The sequence below is a fragment of the Nesoenas mayeri genome (assembly GCF_963082525.1).
Source record: "Nesoenas mayeri genome assembly, chromosome: 12".
NCBI classification, from domain to species: domain Eukaryota; kingdom Metazoa; phylum Chordata; class Aves; order Columbiformes; family Columbidae; genus Nesoenas; species Nesoenas mayeri.
In genome coordinates this window covers 11,786,850-11,807,384 of record NC_137547.1, presented here as the reverse complement: position 1 = coordinate 11,807,384, position 20,535 = coordinate 11,786,850, and the positions used below count along the sequence as shown (strand labels likewise).

At 38.4% G+C, this 20,535-nt stretch overlaps 1 protein-coding gene across 1 annotated transcript in view; it reads left to right on the top strand.

The window, feature by feature from the left end:
• The window catches only part of PLCG2 (phospholipase C gamma 2), a gene marked incomplete at its 5' end in the record, with an annotated part of 54,172 nt that overhangs the window by 21,144 nt on the left and 12,493 nt on the right, over positions 1–20,535 (top strand). Inside the window, 19 exons of the mRNA XM_080351985.1 lie at positions 10–94; positions 841–924; positions 2,282–2,325; positions 3,228–3,300; positions 4,338–4,439; positions 4,613–4,731; positions 6,084–6,169; positions 7,141–7,261; positions 8,415–8,583; positions 10,436–10,540; positions 10,755–10,844; positions 11,730–11,908; positions 12,636–12,836; positions 14,197–14,316; positions 15,649–15,829; positions 17,144–17,212; positions 18,375–18,484; positions 19,350–19,446; positions 20,268–20,334. Coding sequence (XP_080208111.1) covers positions 10–94; positions 841–924; positions 2,282–2,325; positions 3,228–3,300; positions 4,338–4,439; positions 4,613–4,731; positions 6,084–6,169; positions 7,141–7,261; positions 8,415–8,583; positions 10,436–10,540; positions 10,755–10,844; positions 11,730–11,908; positions 12,636–12,836; positions 14,197–14,316; positions 15,649–15,829; positions 17,144–17,212; positions 18,375–18,484; positions 19,350–19,446; positions 20,268–20,334 — 2,102 coding nt within the window. The remainder of the gene's footprint in view (positions 1–9; positions 95–840; positions 925–2,281; positions 2,326–3,227; positions 3,301–4,337; positions 4,440–4,612; positions 4,732–6,083; positions 6,170–7,140; positions 7,262–8,414; positions 8,584–10,435; positions 10,541–10,754; positions 10,845–11,729; positions 11,909–12,635; positions 12,837–14,196; positions 14,317–15,648; positions 15,830–17,143; positions 17,213–18,374; positions 18,485–19,349; positions 19,447–20,267; positions 20,335–20,535) is intronic.

Genomic DNA, 20,535 nt, shown 5'->3' with positions numbered 1-20,535 from the left:
TTCCTACAGTATCAGTCTTAGAGAGCTGAAAACTGTCCTTCCCCAAGTAAACTTCAAAGTGAGCAGCATGAAGTTCTTGAAGGATAAATTTGCGGTAATTACCTGATAAATTATATCTGTTTGCTATTATTTGATATGTGTTGTTATTTCTTTTCAGGGCACTGCCTGTATGTTTGCTTCTTGCCATGTACAGTTAAATAAATTATATTGGTTCATTTCTCAGCTTGGCTTTGCCTATATCTAAGGCTATAAGAAAATATAGATATAAATGTTCCATCTTTTCATTGAATGGTTGACCAAAGCTAACACCGGGTTTTGAGCTCCAGTGCTTATACTGTGCAAGAGGATGGGAAACTGTTTTATATTTAAGATAAAAATCATATATAAGATATTTTTTTGGTAGTATGATCAAGTAATAACCTCTTCACTCCAACTTGTGTTAATAACTTCTGAAGGTTGTTTTGATTCCTACAGGAATTTTAAATATCTCACCTCTTCCTGCTTTCCAGCTCTCCACCCCTAAAGCCTACATTCTTGCTTGTGTTGCTCCAGCTAACAATGGCTAAATGAGGTACTTTCAGTAACGTAGTGGAAATGAAGTCACGATACAAAATGCCAGACCAAAGGTGTGGGTTAGAAGCACTAAGTAACCAACAATCTGTTTACTTGTTTGCATTACAAATAATTTAAAAAGTTAAAAATCGCAAGTGGTTAAAACAAGTGAAGTTGGAGTAGAACAGAATGTGTCAGAAGGTGGCAGCTGGAGTAAGAGCAACTTGTTTGCCGTGCAAATGCAGTTCAGGGAATTCTAAACTCACTCTGTGCTACTTTCTATTGTAGGAGATAGGCGCTCACAAGGAAGATCTTAGTTTTGAACAATTTCATTTGTTCTACAAGAAAATCATGTTTGAACAGCAGAAATCGGTAAGCTTTTTCCTAAGTAGTCTTCATACTGTTTAGTTGCTTGATCAGAATAAAGGATGAATGCTGATTGTTTTTTATTTCTCGTTATTACTAATTTTTCTTTATTTCCCCATTCTTGTAACAGCAAAAGAGTATAGTACTGTACTTTATAGATGACAGCCACCATCAGCAATTGGCTTAAGAAGATGAACAAGACATTGATATTGCTGCTTCTGTGGCAACAGAGATATGCACTGATGCAATGGGGTTTCTAGGAAGAACTTTTCTTCTGAGTTTGTTCAGGATGTAGCGTGTCTTTTCATTAGGCTTGGCTGATCTGTTTACTGATAAGAGCAAGGTTTTCCATACTTGCATTAATATTTATCACTAAGAACATTCTGTAAATCGTGAGGATGTATCCTGGGCATCATATAACAGCTATTGTTCTCATCATTCATGGTTAGAGATTAAAGGTGGTGAGTCCATTACAAGATGGGAAACTGCCCAACTACTGTTTCCATGTATTCATTGCAGCGATTCATGAAGTTGGTGGAAACTGCATACATTTAGTGACTCTGAAAGTCAGGAACCTTTAAAACTTTGTGGAAACACATAATTTGAAATTACTTGCATAACGACATGTGCTTATAGTTGGTTCAACTTGCATTTGCTAAAATAGAAGCTTCAATAGTGAAAGTCACTGCTGTTTCTTTTGGCAGTAGAGCTTTATTGTGCTGTTTAAAAGTGATACTGAGATTACTGTGAAGTAATAAAGAATCTCCATTTACTGAAAGGGTTTTAATTTTGGCCATGAAAGTCTAGGTAATTAACTTGAGCAGAAAGCTAAAGAGTAAAACAGGATACAGAGTGATTTCCTTAAACTTGTTGTTGCCCCTCCAGATTATTTCAGAGAAACTCCTCAGTTTGCTCAACAACTGCTTTGGGTCAGTTAATAAGTTTTCTGCGATCTGTAACTACGTTGCTCCAAGCTGGAAGCAATTTGGGTTTTATATTCCCATGAATAAATGTGATGGATGATACATAATTGCAATTTTTCTGGGATATCAAACAATAGAAGTGCCCTAGAAACTTGACTATGTGTATAAGGTGCCTTATAAACAGCAAGTTTTTTGCTTGAAAATTGCATGCGTTCATGCTGAAAGGCCTGAAGTGCACGTGCCAGCCTTGGCAGCATGTTTTACCTATGTATTTCATTCAAAGTGTGTCTTGACAACTGGCATGTAGCTTCTCTAGAGCAGAAATACATGTATTTCACCTTCCCAGGCCAATGGACATTATTAGATGGCATTAGATAGAAAATTGCTTGTTCTTTTGTTATTTATCTTGTCTCCCTTTCCTGTGTTTTGTTTGTTTTAAGATTCTTGATGAATTCAAAAAGGATTCCTCTGTGTTCATTCTTGGGTGAGATTCTTCGTTTGTGTTATTTTTTCCACATTTCCATATGGTTGTAGTGCTGCAGGATTGTTTTTTTAATTGCTTCACTGTTTTTTTTTTTTGTTCTGATGCTTTAGTAAGTGAAAAGAAATGATACATCTTTCTGCATTCAGAAAGGTGAACTTATAGTGGAAAAAAATGCTGGATATAATTTGATAAATGTTTTTCACCTTCTGACTACAAAAATGGTGTGGACTTGAACAAGCAGATTTGCCCATCCTCTGATTTAGTAAGAGCTGAGCAGAATTATTGAAGGACAATATGAACTAAACTTTGTGGGACTGCCTACAAGCACAGATTTAGCAAGGATGGGTAGGTTATAAATACCTTGTTGGTATCAGGTGATGCAGCATTTTTGTCCTACAAAAGAGAAAGCAGTTGTGCTGCTTTTTCTTGGTGCAGCTGCATCTCACATCCTTTTTTAGGAGGTTTTGGGTTATCACAATAGATCATCGGAATAATACGTGGGAGGAGTTATTTGTGGAAGTGTGGCTCTGTGGTAATTTATAAGGATGGTGTCTCCATATGTCTCAACTAAGCTTAACAACACCCCTGTGAATGCTGCTCATTTTCTACAAAGCATTGTGCAGAGATTTGATGCTTTTGCCAGTGAATCACTACGAAAAATACATCAGGAATGCAGGAGGCTTTATTTAAAGACTCAAAATACAGCAATTAGATAATACACTATTACAAGCCTAATCAAAATTCTATCGAAGTAATAAAAAGTCTCTTGGTGGTGGCAGCACATTTATGCTGTAAATCCAAGATACAAATCCATGTCATTTTCATATTGTGCTCTAACGTCTGCTGGCACTTCCTCTGTTAATTCTTTGGCTTCACTTTCCTTGTTTCTTTTTTTTTTTAAGAAATACTGACCGTCCAGATGCTTCAGCAGTTCATCTCCATGACTTTCAGAGATTCCTGCTACATGAGCAGCAGGTGGGAAGGTTACAGAAATTTTGAGTTCTTTTTCTTGAGATTGTCTCACAGAATTCTACGCTCATTAAAAAGAAATGTGATGTGTCATAGAATATGATTGATGTCAGCTGTGATACTAGACCTTGGAAAGATTTCTCCTTATTTGTTGCTGTTGAAGTTCACAAGAACTAGTATTTTTCATTTATACAAAGACTCTGAAGGTGCACCAGAGGAGGAGAGAGTGAACAAAGTAAATAAGGTTTTAACAGGTCTCCGTTTAGTCATGTAGATAAATAGACGAGGTTACAAATAAACACTGGATATATGTCAAAGATGACAGCCTGGCCTAGATACAGTTGTTGTCATAGCTACATCTGGGGTAATGCCTTGACCATGGCCCCATTTTAGCAGCAGTAACCCATTTTTACATAAAAAGCTGAGCTGAATGCCTGGATTTGAGTCAAAGTTAATTTTCTGTTGAATAGAGCCGGTTCGGTGTCCCATACAAGCAGGCAGGTAAGGATGGAACCAGGGATTGGAACCTTGTCTTCGTGGTCTTCTAGTATGTTATTTAGCACAGGCATCATGAGAAAAATTGTGTGATGTTTGCTAATGCTGCTAAGCTCCAGGTTTGCAAATATGATTGAAAAGTGAGATCTACACTTCCTGTATAAGCTTGCTACTTTCTTTTTCTCTCTGTTGCACTGTGTTAAGAGGATGTTCAGACTGCACTTAGAAATGAGATTATAGTTAAAGCAGATCCTTCAAGGCAGCCAGTTTTTTTCTCTGTATCTGCATGCATTTGTGCACATATATAGTATGTATCTTGTGAGCCTCCAATCTCTATAAAGGTACTTAGATGGAGATCTTCTTTTTCCGCTTTAAACTTCACAGAGGAGACTCTTCAGATACGCGCGTACAATAAAATATATTGGCAATAAACTTGCCAGATGAGAGAGAAGTAAATGACATCTGTAGGTCTCTGTTCATTATTTGATTTTGTGTAGCATAGTGCCACTTCTCAAGATTTTTTTCTACTCTATTATTATTATCTGCAGGAATCTTGGGCACAAGATCTCAGTAAAGTCAGAGAACGAATGACGAAGTTTATTGATGACACTATGAGAGAAACTGCTGAACCCTTCCTCTTTGTTGACGAGGTAAAATAATGATACTTTCTAATAACATGTCATGGACTTCTGTCTCTCACTGCTAGTTCCTAGCTTGGTAATTTTGTGGCAGATCCTCTAGGTTTCTCTTGCTACATTGCTAGATTTCTTTTAGTCTTGTGTGGTAAAAGCATTTAAATTCAGTCTCTCTCTTTGTATTGTAGTTCCTTACTTACCTTTTTGCAAAAGAAAACAGTATTTGGGATGAGAAATATGATTCAATAGATGCACAGGACATGAATAATCCTTTGTCCCACTACTGGATTTCTTCCTCTCATAACACGTAAGTGATCAAAAGTTCCATTGTCTATCCCTGTTCAAACAGACCTAGCACTTTAGGTCTGTATTTCTGACTATGCCAGAAATAAACTGTGCAGATTTGTGAAACCTTCCTAAAGCATGATGTAAATGTGGCAAATACAGTTTGTGGGATTCCTTTTTCCCTTTCTCTTAAGATCTTAGACACACTAAGAGAAGAGGAAAACCCCAAATCCTGTTACAAAAAATAAAAAGAAATCTTGAGTTTAAACTGTTCCAGCCTTTCTGCTTTCAGAAATTAAAGTTATTCAGGGAGCTTCATTTTTTTTCCGAGCACCAACAGCCTCACTGAGCTAATGTCAGCACTAATTGTACCTGAACATAGAAATGCCAGAAGGACCCCACTTGTCTTGTGGGAAAATCCCACACCATTTGTGTGGATTTGTTGCCTAGGGAGAGGAGGCAGTGATGTGCACTATTAGATAGATACTCTGACAGTTGACAGTGTCACAAAGTGGACTAAGGTTTAGTCCTGAGCAAGACAGGAATATGGAGACCTTAAATTAGCACATCTGCTGATGAGGACTTGGCTGTTCACGGTCTTTGCCTGGTAATGAGGATCGGAGCAGACAGAGGTCCCTGAGGCAGAGGAAGAGCGTTGTTTGCTATTCACACTCTTCTTTGTTATTTTGAGTTTATTCTACAGCCAGAAGCTTGGAGGCCTGAGGACTGTATTTTTGTTGCTACTGGTTTTAGAATTTGTGACTAGCAGCTGAGCTGCCAATTTCTATAGTTTGTGTGTAAGGTATCCAGCCCTTTCCCTCGACAATCTGTGATATTCAAGCTCTTTTGCTCAAGTACGAACCTATGTGATGATAAGTTTGAACTGTCTTCAAATGGAAGGCATTTGCTCATCTAGCATTGTAATGAAAAACAAGGTGTAAAAGAGGGAGGAGAGGTGAACAAATAAAATATTGCAGGCAATGAAATAAAATGGATATGGATATAGCGTATAGGTGTATTTCTAAGTTTTAGGCTGTGGTATCACTCTCAATACCCTCCACATATTTTCCAAAATGATTATACCTCAGCATGATGAGGTTTAGGTGTGTTTCAAAGTCATGATTTGCTCTCTAGAAGTGTGTCGGTTTGAGTTGATTGATGTTTAGATTGAGGCTTTAACCTCCTATAACTTGGTCCATTCAAAAATCTGATTGCATCAGATTCAGCAGCGTTCAGTTCTTCCATTGCAAGGAAAACAAAACAAAACCCAACCAATCAAAAAATCAACATGCAGTCTTCATGACAGGAGAAAAAGTGAGTGGGAAATGGTTGAAATTGACTGCCTGTCTTTTACAATTTCCTTTTATTCCTTAGATACCTGACAGGAGACCAGCTTCGAAGTGAATCCTCCACAGAGGCTTACATCAGGTGCCTTAGAATGGGATGTCGATGTATTGAGTGTAAGTAAAGAGTTTGTAGAGTGGTTTATAATGTGCTCTCTATATAAGTGGAGTTTCCCTTGTTTACCAAGAAAGAAAAAAGAACTGAAATCAAGAACTAGTTTGTTTTCTGAAGTTGAAGTTAGTCATATAAAAAACACCAATTCCCTAAATTGTTTTTCATATGCCTCAATATTGCCTTGGTTCACTTACTCAGATTCTTGTTCCCTTGGAATTTTAAGGAGGACTTTCTAAATCTCATCTCACTGTACACCAAAAATTCAGTGTCGGCTCTACTATATGAAAGAATAGGATTTCAACCAGAATTACTTATTTATTGTAGATAGATAGTTTATTTGCCTTCATTGTAATACAGACAAGCCTAAGGCATAGAGATTTTTGTAATTTGGTCCCATTTTTCATCCTATTTAACTTGCTTGTAAGTCAATTGATGTCTTTGTGTATTTGTTTTCCGCTAACCACGTATGTGTCTTCATCTCTGTGCTTGTGTACCTTGTTGAAAAATTTGACTTCAATTTCATATTATTTCACCACTTACTTCATAAAACTTGTTGCTACTGCCTGTTCAATTTGGCTAAGGCAAAATGTATCTCAAATCATTGAGTTTCAAGGTTAAAACCATCAAAATGGATAAGCTGTTGACTTGCCACCTATTGGAGTGTATTTATCTCTGGAAAATTATTGTAAACTAGTAGACTGACAATATAGCTGCCTAAATTCCTTATTTCCAGTTTCCCACATGATAATGCTTTGGGAAAATTTTCCATTGTATTTTATTTGCATTGCTCTTACTTAAGTGAAATTAATTTCCTCTATGAGAGATGTGAAGTTATCTAATAGAATATTTTATTAGAGCATTAAGGTCTATGACTCAATATGTGAAATGCTGAAAATTTGGGTGTATTCTTTCTGTTAGAATTATTTAAGTAATTGCTCAGTCTTTTTGTTTTTCCACTGCTTGTTTTTCCTAGTGGATTGCTGGGATGGTCCTGATGGGAAACCCATCATTTACCATGGATGGACGCGGACAACAAAGATCAAATTTGATGACGTAGTTCAGGCAATCAAAGATCATGCCTTTGTTACATCTGAGTAAGTTTTGATTTGCTTTCCTTAAGCCTGTTTTTGTATGCTTAGACCTTCCTGAACTTATTTTCTCTATAATCTAGTGCAAAAAGTAATAGGAGAATAACGACATTCCAGTAGTCTTCATTATTGCTAAACGTGGATCTTTAATAGATTCAGTTTTGAGGAAAGTCCTGTTACATTACAATTTGCTGCTAAGGAAGATAGCGAGTACCCTAAAGTGGCTCCCATTTCATTGCTTGGGTCTTCTTTTATTAAATTGAAGTGTGAAACTTCAAATGCTGAATACTATGTCTTAAATTTATGGCTTCAGACCATTAGTACCATGAATGCCGTGTGATGCTTTCCCTACTTACATTAAGGAACAGGCTACCCAGAAGATATATTGAAATATTTCCTGGATATGCAGGGTCAAAATTAGAAGAACCAAAGCTCATTCAGAGATGAAATTGCTGAGGGATGTGAAGGACAGCAAGACAGACTTCTATAGGTAGAATTGCAACAAAATGAAGATGAAGGAAAATGTGCTGCTGATTTGGACAGCAGACATAGTGAGTGGAGGAGGCTGAAGTACTCAGTGCTTTCTCTGCCTCAGTTTTCAATATTGGAGCTGGAGCACACGATATCCAAGGGGAAGCTCACAGAACTAAGCTTGTTTAGCTTTGAGAAGAGGTTAATGAGGGAGTCTGGTTGGTGTCTTCTGCTACCTAGTGGATTAATACAGAGAAGGTGGAGCCAGACTCTTCTTGGAGTGCATGTGAAGGAAAACAGACACAATTTTGAGGAGAGGAGAAACAAATGTTCACATAATGGTGCTTTAGCACTGAAACTGTGCCTGAAGAGCTTGGAAAGGATCTTTGTCCTTGCAGATACTCAAATCTCGCCTGGACAAAGCTCTGAGAAACCTGATGGGAACTGGGCCTTCCCAGAGAAGGGGTATGGACTAGGTGGCCTCCAGAGGTCCCTTCTGACCTTAACGATTCTGTGATTGCACATCTGTTATTATCTGTTGTGTGTCTGCCTCCATCCCTTTTGTCTTCTTGTTTGCTTTATACATTTTCTTTGATCTGAGGGTTGAGGGCAGGTGCTGTTTTCCTTGCCTTAACAAGTTGTAGTAAGGAGAAATTATCTTTGTTCACCTTTCTTTGCTCCATCAAAGATACCCAGTCATTTTGTCAATAGAAGAGCACTGTAGTGTGGAGCAGCAGCGGCACATGGCCAAAGTGTTCAAGGAGGTGTTTGGGGACCAGCTTTTAATGAAACCCGTTGAAGCCAGCGCAGACCAGCTACCGTCACCAACCCAGCTGAAAGAAAAAATCATCATCAAGGTAGGTTTGCTTTGTGTGGTGGTAGATAAAACAGGAAAACAAGAACAGGAGCCAGAAACACTACTGGCTTCACAGCTGAGCTGTTAGTTCCTGGCTTCACAGCTGAGCTGTTAGTTCCTGTCCAGAAAAAATAGACCCCATGCTTGAAGTATGTGCTGGTAACATTTTGCAATACCACATGGAGTTATGTAGCACAACACATTAGAGTGCTTGCTGTTGGTTTTCTTTGCAATAATTGTTGCTAGTTCAAGTGCCAGATTGAATGTTAGCTCTTCTCTAAAGGTCTTCCAGCTCCTGAAATGTCACTGCTAAATTTCAGCAGTTCACTGCCACAGATGTTCATAATAGACTTCTTACTCAATGTGGCCTCCTTAAAAATGATAAAAGTATGTTCTTGAACAGGAAGTTTGATTAGTGTAATTAACTTTTTTTTTTTTTTTTCCAAAGAATACCTCTTATTCGAGTGAAACCCGAAGTACTTGCAGGCTGCACACTTAGGTTGTCAGGATTGTTTGCAAACTGCAAATATTTGTGGGCATTTGTGAACTCAGTGTGATTTACATATGTAATTTAGTGAGCCACTTGTGAAACTATTAGAGGACAATGTTAGGGTGTCTTTCCTTCTGGGCAATACGGATGCTTTACTCGCTACTGTTGTGCAACAACATGAGGCAGGTAACTGAAAGATGACTTCTTAAATTGAAACTGCAGTAGAAGAACCTTTCAAAAGGCAAAATTAGGTGAAGAATCTGGAGGCTGCTCATGATGTCTTTAGTAAAATAATAACTTTTGTCTATGCTTCAGGTTTCCAGCTCTTGTGACAGCACTGCATCCTATTAAACTTTTGAACAGAAGAAATAAGAGTAGATATTAATAGTTGTAAGCATACAGCTCTTGAATGTAAGACTGGAAATAATAGCACCCCAAAAGTTCTCTGTTTAGGTTTCTGGGTGTTTTTTCCCTCCAAACTGTCGTTACCTTGCAGAGCATAGATGGGAGTTGCATAGGCACATGAATAATAACGTGACAGATCTGATTCAAAGAGAATTACAGACTACTGTGAGTCTGCACGAGAGAATATCTGTATCACTCTGTCCTGTCTAACAGAGCATTAAAGAGTCTTTAAATAGATCAGCACCTGCCAGTGAGCTGGTTGTGTTATCTGGGTTTTGTTTGGAAAATGTTCTCAGTAAACAGAGACAACTCCTACTTAGGGGCCTGTGGGATTTTTCAGATAAACCTGTCAAATTGAAATCTACCTAGAGCAGGCTATGCAGAACTGAATGTAGTTAAGAACTACTAAATATGAGATGATTAATCCTGTCATTAGCTGCAGCTCAATATTTGATGTTACTCCTAGCCCCCTGAGCCACAGTTTTTCATGATCACTCTCAAGAAAGTAGAACTTAGCCCCTCTTTTCATAAAAGATTTTGCTTCTGCTCATTTTTCTTGTCGAAGAGTGACCCCTTTCATTTTAATTCTTTTATGTCCTGCTCTCTGCAGAGGGATTCTTGTTTTATCCTTATTTCTTGGTATGTGTCACTTCATGTTTTCTGTCCTCTAAAGAATGGTAAGCTCTTATCAATCTAGTTGTTTCTTCATTGCTTGAGTCATACCTCTGCTAAATTTTTAACCTTTATTATGATATTTACATTTTAAAGAAAGAAAATCCAGCCCTGTTGCATAAAGCCTTGTGGAATAGCCATTGTTATTGTAATGATAGAAGGTGACTGGGCAATGGAGGGAAATACTTCCAGTAATACTGAGTGTGGTGAAATATTATGATTAATTTTATAGGTTATTCTAGATGAGTGTATGTATGTGGTGGGGTTTTTTTTGTTTGTTTTTAAGCACAAAAAACTGGGGCCAAAGGGAGACGTTGATGTGAACTTGGAAGACAAGAAAGAAGAAAAGAAGCAACAAGGAGAACTTTACATGTGGGACACAATAGAACAGGTATCATTTACGTTAAACTTGCTACAGTCTGTTGCTAGCTTGTGTAATATTGGAAATTTACGTGGATTTTCTCAATATTTGTGAGGTAATATTGTCAGTTGAACAGCTGTGACTGAAGGGAAGAAGGTATTTTGTTTATCGTTATACCTTGTTTGGAAATTGTCCTGAGTTTCCCTCTGTCTTGTTAATGGTTTTAATATCTCTCAAATTTCAGAAATGGACTCGGCACTACTGTGCTATTGCTGATGAGAAGCTTTCATTCAGTGATGACATAGAACAGAATGCTGATGAAGATTCACCAAAGGTAATGGCTATGTTTTATTATTTAAGCATGTTATTTTTATTCTCACTGATTGTTTCAGTGTCTACAGATGCATATTTTCTATGCTGGTGCTCAAATGGTAGAGGATCGGTGTCAGATAACAAGTGTACCTGGAGATAAAGAATTTTAAGGGTCTTTGCCAAGGTACTCCAGTTAGCCTTATTTTTAATAAAATAACTTTTTCCCTTGACTAATTGAGGGCTTGTGCAGAAGAGTACAAAGACAATGAAATATAATTTTGGTACTTAAATGCTAATGCTGCTGCATGCACTGGCAATCAAAGTCTTTATATGCCTTTGGCTAAGTAATATTGCTATTCTCAAACTAGACAGTATGATGAACAAAGATTTGTTGTGGTAGTAATACAGCACACTAAGAGGGCATATTGTTCACTTTGTATTTGCAAAGTGTTTGTCACAGGTGAGCGTGTTTTACCTGGTGGTTGTGCCTGGTAAAGCAAGAAACGTGAAGCTCAGTAATGGTTGCAATAGCAGTGATGTTCAGCATGGTTTCTAGATGGATCTTTTGAGTTTCTGTGCACTCCCTTTCATGGGTAACATGTATGTGCAAGGTTCAGAGATCTCTCTGCATATGCAGAACATCTTACCCATTCACCTAGTTGTTAATGTCAGTAAAATAAATAATGTGTATGAAAGAACACTGATAAATCCTGGAAAAAGCTGATGAGAAACCCTGTGAATTAGCAGTAGGGTGTTTTGCCTTGAAAATATAAATGTGTTTGCATTGCTGCATTCTTTCACTTTCTCTTGATTAGATATTAAAATAAGGCTGAAGTTGATCACTGCTCCACAGGAACGGCTTGAAAAATTAGAAACGCACTATAAAAATTCTTATTTTCTGGTCTAGGAGGTGAAACGTACTGAACTGCACTTAAAAGAGAAATGGTTCCATGGGAAAATGAAGGAGGGGAGAACAACTGCTGAGAAACTGCTCCAGGAATATTGTGCTGAAATGGGTGGCAAGGATGGGACATTCCTAGTTAGGGAAAGTGAGGCTTTCCCTGATGATTGCACCTTGTCATTCTGGTATGGCGATTGTCATAAAAATTTTATGTGGGTTTTGTTTGGTTTATGGCGCACAAAAATGTCTGTATTTTTCAAGTATGCATTTATAGTGGAGAGAAAATATGAATAAGGAGTTGCTGTAATTCCAGGGATGTTATTAATGAGGTTGTGAAAGACTACTTTCTGAATTAAACTTCACTGTAGTGTAGCGGATTTTGGCACAGTAGGTTACAGTTGTCAAGAGAGAACTGACTGGTTTGATTCACTGCCCCTCTCTCTCAACTTTTCTAGTGCTCTGGCAGGATATAGGATTGGTTATTTCCTCAATAAGTGGGCTAAAGTTTGATTTTGGGATAAATTACTGATTTCTACACTGAAAATGTAGCCTCATGAGTTAACCTTTAGTAGCAGAGATTGATCTTTTCAATGAAAAGGTCCTCTAGATGGAAAATAATAAAGAATTTTCAGAGTGTGGCGTGTGGTTAGCTGTCAGAGCAAATTTTGCAGGGACTGAGTGTATACCAGATTTTAAACCACTGTGAGTTCACAATTATTGGTTTTGGACCTGTAATCTTACTTGTCAGGATTTTTGTTGCCCCTCTTACTTTGCTGGTTTTAGGAGATGATACAGATTTCTTGCCTCTTGGCAAGCTCAGCAGCTAGTTAACCAGGAACGATGAGGAAATGCTTCAAAAGAAAATCTGTTGTAAAACCTTCCTTTTCCTTATGCCTCTTTTCATTTCTTCAGGAGGTCAGGCAGAGTCCAGCACTGCCGTATCCGTTCTTCAAGTGATGGGGACGCTGTGAAATACTACCTGACAGACAACCTCACCTTCGACAGCATCTATGATCTCATTCAACACTACAAGGAGGCCCACTTGCGATGTGCTGAGTTTGAGCTGCGTCTGACTGATGCTGTGCCTAATCCCAGCCCTCACGAGACTAAAGAGTACGTACAGCAGAAGGCAAGCAGCAGGGTTGTTCTGTCAGTGTCCTTGGCATTGGTTTAGATCGTCCTGGATTTTTGCAGAGAAAATTCCCTGGTTTCAGGAGCACACCTGAGTGTTGCTTGTCCATGGGTGTCGTAGGGATAGGCTTCCTTGAAAGAGTGCTAGAGTTAGTTTAGGTTATGGTTGGACTCAATGATCCTGAGGGTCTCTTCCAGCTGAAATGATTCTATGATTCTATGCTGAGTAAGATCACTGACTTTGTGAGAATCTGGTACAACAGAGGACAGTCACTGGGAAAGCAATTTAGCAGCAGCAACTGGGAAAATCAGTGAGAACTGTAATGCTGTGGAAAAGCGCCAGTTCCTTCTTTCTCAGCTCAGTGTTTTTATAACACCCAGTGGATTGGATTAGGTATTTAGTAGTTGGCTGTGGTCTGGCAACTAAGTGGTCGTGGTCTGTGCCATCTGGAAACGCTGTTACTAGGGCACTGAGCCCAAATAGTTAGGTTTTCCTAATCCCGTTCTCCCCTCACCTCTGTCAGAGATGATGAGGCTGACTTTGCCCCATGCTGCCAGGAACAGTGTAGCTGGGTGGTTATTTCCAGCTGTGATTTGCCTGATGTAGATCCCAGGCAGAGCTTGCTCTTGTTTGCTGGCAGAACACTGTCATCACTGCCCCAGTTTTCTTTTCAGTGAGAAGAAGTAAATCTCCTTTGCATGTGAAATACTGATCTGTGACATTAAACTTATTTTTTCACCCCCCGCCCTGTGCTCTGGGAGTCACTGACCACCCACAGATCACTTTGGAAGCCAGTGAGAAGGAAGGGTAGAGTTTAAGGGTTAGACTTTCCTGCCTTTCTGTATAAGATGGAGATGTACTGCCAGAGTAAGTGGCCACAGCTTCACTGAAGGCACATTACATCCAAGATGGGTGTATCCCTATAATGAAAGACAAAATGAAGCTCTGACTAAAATAATTCAAATGCCTGGTGTTTGTCTTTTTGGGCTTTTCCTTAAATCTACTGTGTGAAAACTCTGAATAAACTACTGAAAACTGAATGGTAGACTAAAAGCAGGATCCAGCACCTTTGTTTCAGGAAGAAATGCAGATTTATGTTCTATCATTTCAGATAGGCAAGGTGTTCTGATCTATTCTTTATGCTTTCATCCAAAATAAGCTGCTATGTTACAATGTTCTGTAATAAGCTGCTGTCATAGGCGGCAAGATGGGGAAATTCCAATGCAGAATTTTTCTTGTAATGTTTGGAAGTGTTGTTAATAACACTGCATGTTATTCTTACTGAATGACACTTGACAAGCTTTGTAATCCTTTGTCTGTTTTGATTTTTAACTGTTGTAGTTGGTACTATAGTAATTTGAGTCGGGGAGAGGCAGAAGACATGCTGATGCGAATTCCTCGAGATGGAGCCTTTCTGATTAGAAAGAGAGATGAACCTGATTCGTTTGCCATGACTTTCAGGTAAGAAAAGGCAGATATGACGACATTCCCTAGTAGCCCAACAATGTTCTGTTCTATATAAAAATAAAGTGGTCTTTTAAAGACTCATAAAATTATTGCTTTCAAACTTTGGGTAATTAGCATGGTAATTTGTGCAGCAGGTCCATGTATGACAATGTGTACAAGAGTTAATTTGTGACTGGAAAAATCCTTGATGCTTTTATAAAGAGTGTTTGCACACTGACTGTCCCTTTTTTCCCATAGAGAACTGTGCACAGTCCTTCTTCACTTCCTTGGCACTTCTTACTACAGGGTGTTATTTTGAAGTTCTCTTTGGTGCTGGTTCAGCAATGATTCTGGGTCCTTCTGCCCTTGGAAATCCTGCCCTGTCATATAACTGATCAAAATGAAATGTCAAAATGAAACTTTTTTTTTTTTCCCCCTAGGGAAAATATTTTTGAAACTGTGGTTCTTGCAGCAATATTAATAAAATGTATAGAATCGGGATGTTTTCCATCATGCCTTCAAATAAAATTGTGCTTCTCTGAAAACGCATATTTCTGCAACATATAAAATTGCTTTGGAAAAACAAATACTTGTTTTTTCCTCTTATTTACAACCCTTACTGTGTATTGAAGGTGTCTAGAATTCCCCAGTCACCTGTGTACTTTGGTTTTAAGCTTTCTGCTGTTACAAAGTGTTATTACCAAGTATTATATTAAGTTATTGAAGTAGCTTGAGCTGCAGCATCTCAATAAAACAATTTCACAGTGGGGAAAACAAGAAGTACCACAACCTCAGCAGCTTGAAAAGGGTGCAGGGGTCTTCTGTGGGTGGGCTGTCAGTGGATGGTTTTACTGTTAGCAATGCAAGCACAAACCTTGTGTTCAAGCACAAGAGTGAGTTTGTTTGTTTTTCTTTCAAAATGGATTTCTGTCGTTATCAAAATGAATATAGGCAAGAGACAGCTACTCATTCTGAGGGGAATGTGTCTGTCGCTTAGGGACACTGGCAGATCAGCTACAGCGGATGCCAGAGGGTCTGTCACTCTGATCAGAGACATACGTGTTAGTATAAAGATGACAGAATACCTGTCTGTAGAGGAAAAAATAGGGAAATTTAAGCAAAACCGTGGATTTGTTCCAGGGCTCTGTACATGGTAGAAAAGTGAGACTGTCTTTTTGTGAATTGAATCGATCAACTGGAATTCAATGTGAATAAAAGAGGCTTTGGAAGAGGGAGAAATTATTTCATGTGGTGAAGATGCACAAAGCAGTTTTGGTCCAGTTTACAGCCCTGATGCTCTCACTGCAAGTACCAAAACCATTTACAGCACCTGCATTTGTTTCACAGAGCGGAGGGGAAGGTGAAGCACTTCCGAATTCAGCAAGAAGGCCGTCATTTTGTTCTCGGAACCTCGGCCTATTTTGAGAGTTTAGTGGAGCTGGTAACGTACTATGAGAAGCATCCGCTGTACAGGAAAATGAAGTTGCGCTACCCGGTGACTGAGGAACTGCTGGAGCGCTACAGCACGGTGAGCAATGGTCTGTGTCCCAGTGCCAGTCGCTGTAGTGGATGGAGTCCCCGATCTAGACCTGGAGGTGCTGGGTTTGGTTCTGGCCGTGGTACATGATCTTTGGGGGAGGTTAAGCAGGTAGTTTTCTTGTCTGTGAAACTGAGATGGTTGTACTGACTTCTCTCACAAAGGTTTTGAGATGTGTAAAGGAAAGAGCTTCATCTTTGATTACAGGTCAACTCCTGCTTTCCTCAGGGTTTGATTGGAAAAGAAAAGTGGGGGATCATTGCTCTGCAAAGAGTTTTTGATAAAAGCCTCACCTGCAGTTGGCCCTCTCTTCTGTTGCTGGAGTGGGCAGAGATCTTAAAGTGATCCTGCAGATGCCAATTGCTAAGCATTTCAGAAAAAAATGAAATATTCTGCTGTGCCTTGCTCTGGACAAACAGTGCGATTTGCTTCACCGCACCGGAGCCATCTCAGGGATGGTGTCCAACTGCCTTCTGTGTTAAAAAGCGAGGAGTACCTCTGAAGGCTCACTCTTTGAGATAAGCATGGAGGAATCTCCCTCAGAGATACTTGTCTCTGTCCATTGACTAAACTGGGAGCCTGGATAAGCAGCTTAGCATAGAGCCCGACTTTCTGGATGGATGTTTCATGATGAGAGAGCTGATGTAACTGGCTTTTGAAAAGCCTGAGATGCTGTCTTCTCTTTTCAAATATATGTCTGTTAGAAGCTGCAGGAAAAACACGCCTGCCATGCTTGAAATCTGGGGTTTTTATTTATTTTGGGGAGACTAAAAGGGACTGAAAGGATTTTAAACCTCAGGATTTTTGATAATATTGCCTATAGCTAAAGTTCTGTATCCTAGAACTGGGTCCAGATAGGAACACAAGGAGAGAATAAAATGAAAAATACAAGTGTATATATTTTTTTTAGAATTTTTACTTAATAGTGAAACGAATACTGGTACTAAAGTATGGTAACACAGAAATTGTAAGTGTAGGTGTTACCTTCCCTGATTACACATAGAAGGTTCCTCAAAATCTCAGAGCTACTCAACTGATTAAGAGATATATTTGTGAGGTGTTGCTGTTTCGTTGTGTTTTACTCTTCATTAAACTGAGGCATAGACAGGTTAAATAACAGACTCACGTTCAGATATGTTCAAATATGGAAATGAGCATAACATAGATGTCTGGCTTCCCTCCTCTTCTGTTTGCCTGTGTATTGCCAGAAAGGCGATTGCAGCAATGAATGTTCTGTTGACATTAAGTACTTTAATAATTTTTTATTCCTGTAACTTCATTTTTTTTTCTTCTCCCTGCTTTTAGGAAAAAGATATAAACTCCCTCTATGAGGTCAAGATGTATGTGGAACCCAGTGAAATCACCCCTACAGTGGTAAGCTTAAAGAGAAATAGACCACCGAAAATTATGAGACTGGGCTTTTTTATTTCCTATTAGCAGTAATGAAAAGGATAATTGAAAGCATTAGTGTGTTTGATTTGAATTGTGTCACTTTTTTCTAGCATGTCTCTCAAATTTGTACCCAAACTTTTTTTGTGTGTGCAAATCCTGTATTGATTCATCCTTACTGGGAATTTGGGCACTTTTTGCTATTAGGTCTGTGGAGGTGATTTGATTTGGCCTGCTTGCTTATGCAAGTGTGCCCCCAAATTAAATAACCTATGAGAAGATTTAATTGGAGGAGGCCAGATCTCTGTGAAAAGAAAATATAACATGTAAACCCCAAGTGTGTGTGTTTATGAGCACGGTTATTTGTCTGTGCACAAAATGATCGCAGTTCCATTAGCAAACATGGCCTGCATGCACAAATAGGTGCAGAGTTTATTTATGAGCTCTCTGTATAAAAATGGTGTCTTTGATTTATTAGTGAGTTATTAAAGTTTGTCTTCTTTTAAGATGTATTTAATGGTTTAAAAACAAGTGGCACAGCAAACATCTATTTATCTCTAATTCTTGTTAGGGCCTGCCTACTTGTAAATTCTCAGAAAATTTCACCTGCTTGTAAATTTTGTGAATGTTAATTATTTTTAGTCTTTTTGGCCAGTGAATTTGCATAGCTGCTGAAGAATTTGGGTAGCAGTAAATTCCAGATAAGGAATTGCTTGTCCTGCTAAAACTGGATGTCTTCCTAAATGAAATAAAACCAGCAGGTTAACTGATATGGTTTTGAAGTAGAGGCTTTGTGGGCATCTAAGCCTACAAGCTCCAACTGCATATGAATACATGCAATGAAGACAGAAGACTGATATTTCAATGTGTAGTTTGTTTTTCTTTCTTTCAGCACCCCAAGAAAGAGAAATATTTTTTTCTCTTTCTTTTTTCCAAGCTGATACTTGAAGCATAGCAGTTAAGTAGCATCACTTACTTCCATCAATAGATGTCACTCTGGAACTTTAGTATTATGTTTTCTAAGCTTCATAACAAAAAATGATCCAATCCTCTCACTTTTTTTTTATTATTATTTTTTAAGATTGCATTATTGATCATTTTGTGACCCATACCCCTACATGACCCCTTTGCTCTGTTTCTCTTAAAGCCTCAGAGAACAGTGAAAGCCCTGTATGACTACAGAGCCAAAAGAAGTGATGAATTGAGCTTCTCTCGAGGAGCTTTAATTCATAATGTCACAAAGGAAACTGGAGGCTGGTAAGGACAAAGATTTCTCATAGGAGAACTTCTGGTGACTTACTAGATGGAGGAAGAAATTGAGCTTTGGGTAGTTGTTTTTAAAATCTTTGCTTATTGTCTGATTGCTGGTTATTAACTGTGGGTTTATAAATCTTTCTGGCAGTACATTAAGGAAAAAAAAAAAAACCACAAAAAAACAAAACCAAAAAACCCCACAAAACCCCAAGCCAAAACAAACAACAAACCAAACAAAATCCCCCCTCATCCTCAAGTCTCCTTTCATGTCTTTTCCATTTCCTCTATCCTACAGCAATAACCTCATCCTGCAGAACCTCTATAGCCCAGTGTATCCAGTGTTTTTCCTTTGCTGCATTTATTCTTCCCAAACACTTGTGTATTCTGGGAAGTCACGCATTGCTCTATTGTCGTCATTGCTCTGTTTCTTTCCTTGCTCTGCTAAGTACTCAGGCATCAATCCCACCTTTTTTAGTTATCAGTACAGTCTTCTTTCATAAGAGGTTTTCTTTCTTAGCTGGCTTGTAAATTGCTTGGAAAGCTTGGGAATCTAATGTTTCCCTGTAGTTTCTGCAGGGTAATCAACCATATAATAGTATCTTTAGTACTGGAGGGGGAAAAAGCCTCTTAAGTCATTAATTGCAGTTTACAGGGACTGTAATCCCTCTGAAATCATCTGTTCTACAGTTAATGATCACTTTGTTAGAGCTTTTAGCTACTTCATCACTTACATTTTGGTGATAGCCAGCTAGACAAGCTAGTGTGGGATATTAATGACCAATTTCTTGAGGATTAGTGCCTCATTTATGTCCTGTTGAAGCTCTTTAACTAATTTTTTCTCTATATATACATTTCTTCTTAAATTCAGGTGGAAGGGGGATTATGGAGAAAAAGTCCAACACTATTTTCCATCTAATTATGTTGAAGACCTGTCATCTGATAACTCTTCTGAGCTTGAGAGCCAGGTGAGGGTTAAGGTTTATCCAACACCTTTCCCTAGAAGAAACTGCCTACTGGAAGTCTGGTTTATACAATTACTACTCTGCATAACGTGTTTGAGAGAACAAGGTGTTTATGGTGATTTCCTGCTAATGAAAATCATACCAGTTTAGATTTTTCAGATAGTTTGGTTAAACAGTAATGGTCTTAAACTTTTAACTAGGTTGCCTGTATAATAACTGCCTTAATATTTGCAAATAAGAAAACTGTGTGTCCAAACACATCTTACTAGCCATTTCATACTCCATTATGAAGTTCTGATGCCTAACTAACCCTATAGTGTTTGCCAAAAGCATCTAAAAATCCGGTCTAGCATCTTGGACAAAGATATCTTCAACAGAAGAAAACAAAGCTCCACAGTAAGCAGTTTTGACATTTTTGAGTTTTAAAACTAAAATCTTGAGTTCTTTTGTTGTCCTCAAGCACTTCTAATGATTTACCAGGAGTCTTTGGAGGAAAACACATGTATTAGGTTCCCCTCCTTACCCCCCCAAATCATTACAGCTTTAGCAGACTTGAAAAATGTGCAGTTGTCAGGACAGAACCTGCACTCCCCATTTTGCCCATTTTGTCCCATTTTGGACTCCCTGCACTCTTACTATGGAGATTCTCATGTGTTTCTCAAAATGAGAAATTCTTGATAAGGAAACAGGCATTTAAAGATTTTAGTGGGCATGCTTTCAGTGAAACAGGTTAGATTTAACAGTACATGTTTATTATTTGTTAATGTCCTGTGCATATTCGCTCAAGAGAAGACTTGAGGTTGGATTTAACTCATGTCTTTCAGATTATCGAAGACAATCCATTAGGCTCTCTCTGTCGCGGCATACTGGTACTCAATACGTACAATGTTGGTATGTATTTTCTGGTGCTTACACGTGGACTCCTGAGCTTTCTGTGTTGAGTAAACTCTTTTACGTTTAGCAGGAAAATTGGAAAAAAAATCTACTTGTATTAATACAGCTAATACAATTAATATGATGAAAATGTATGATACTATCTATTGCAATAAATCAACAATGACAGCTTTGAAGAACAACTGTTGTATTTTAATA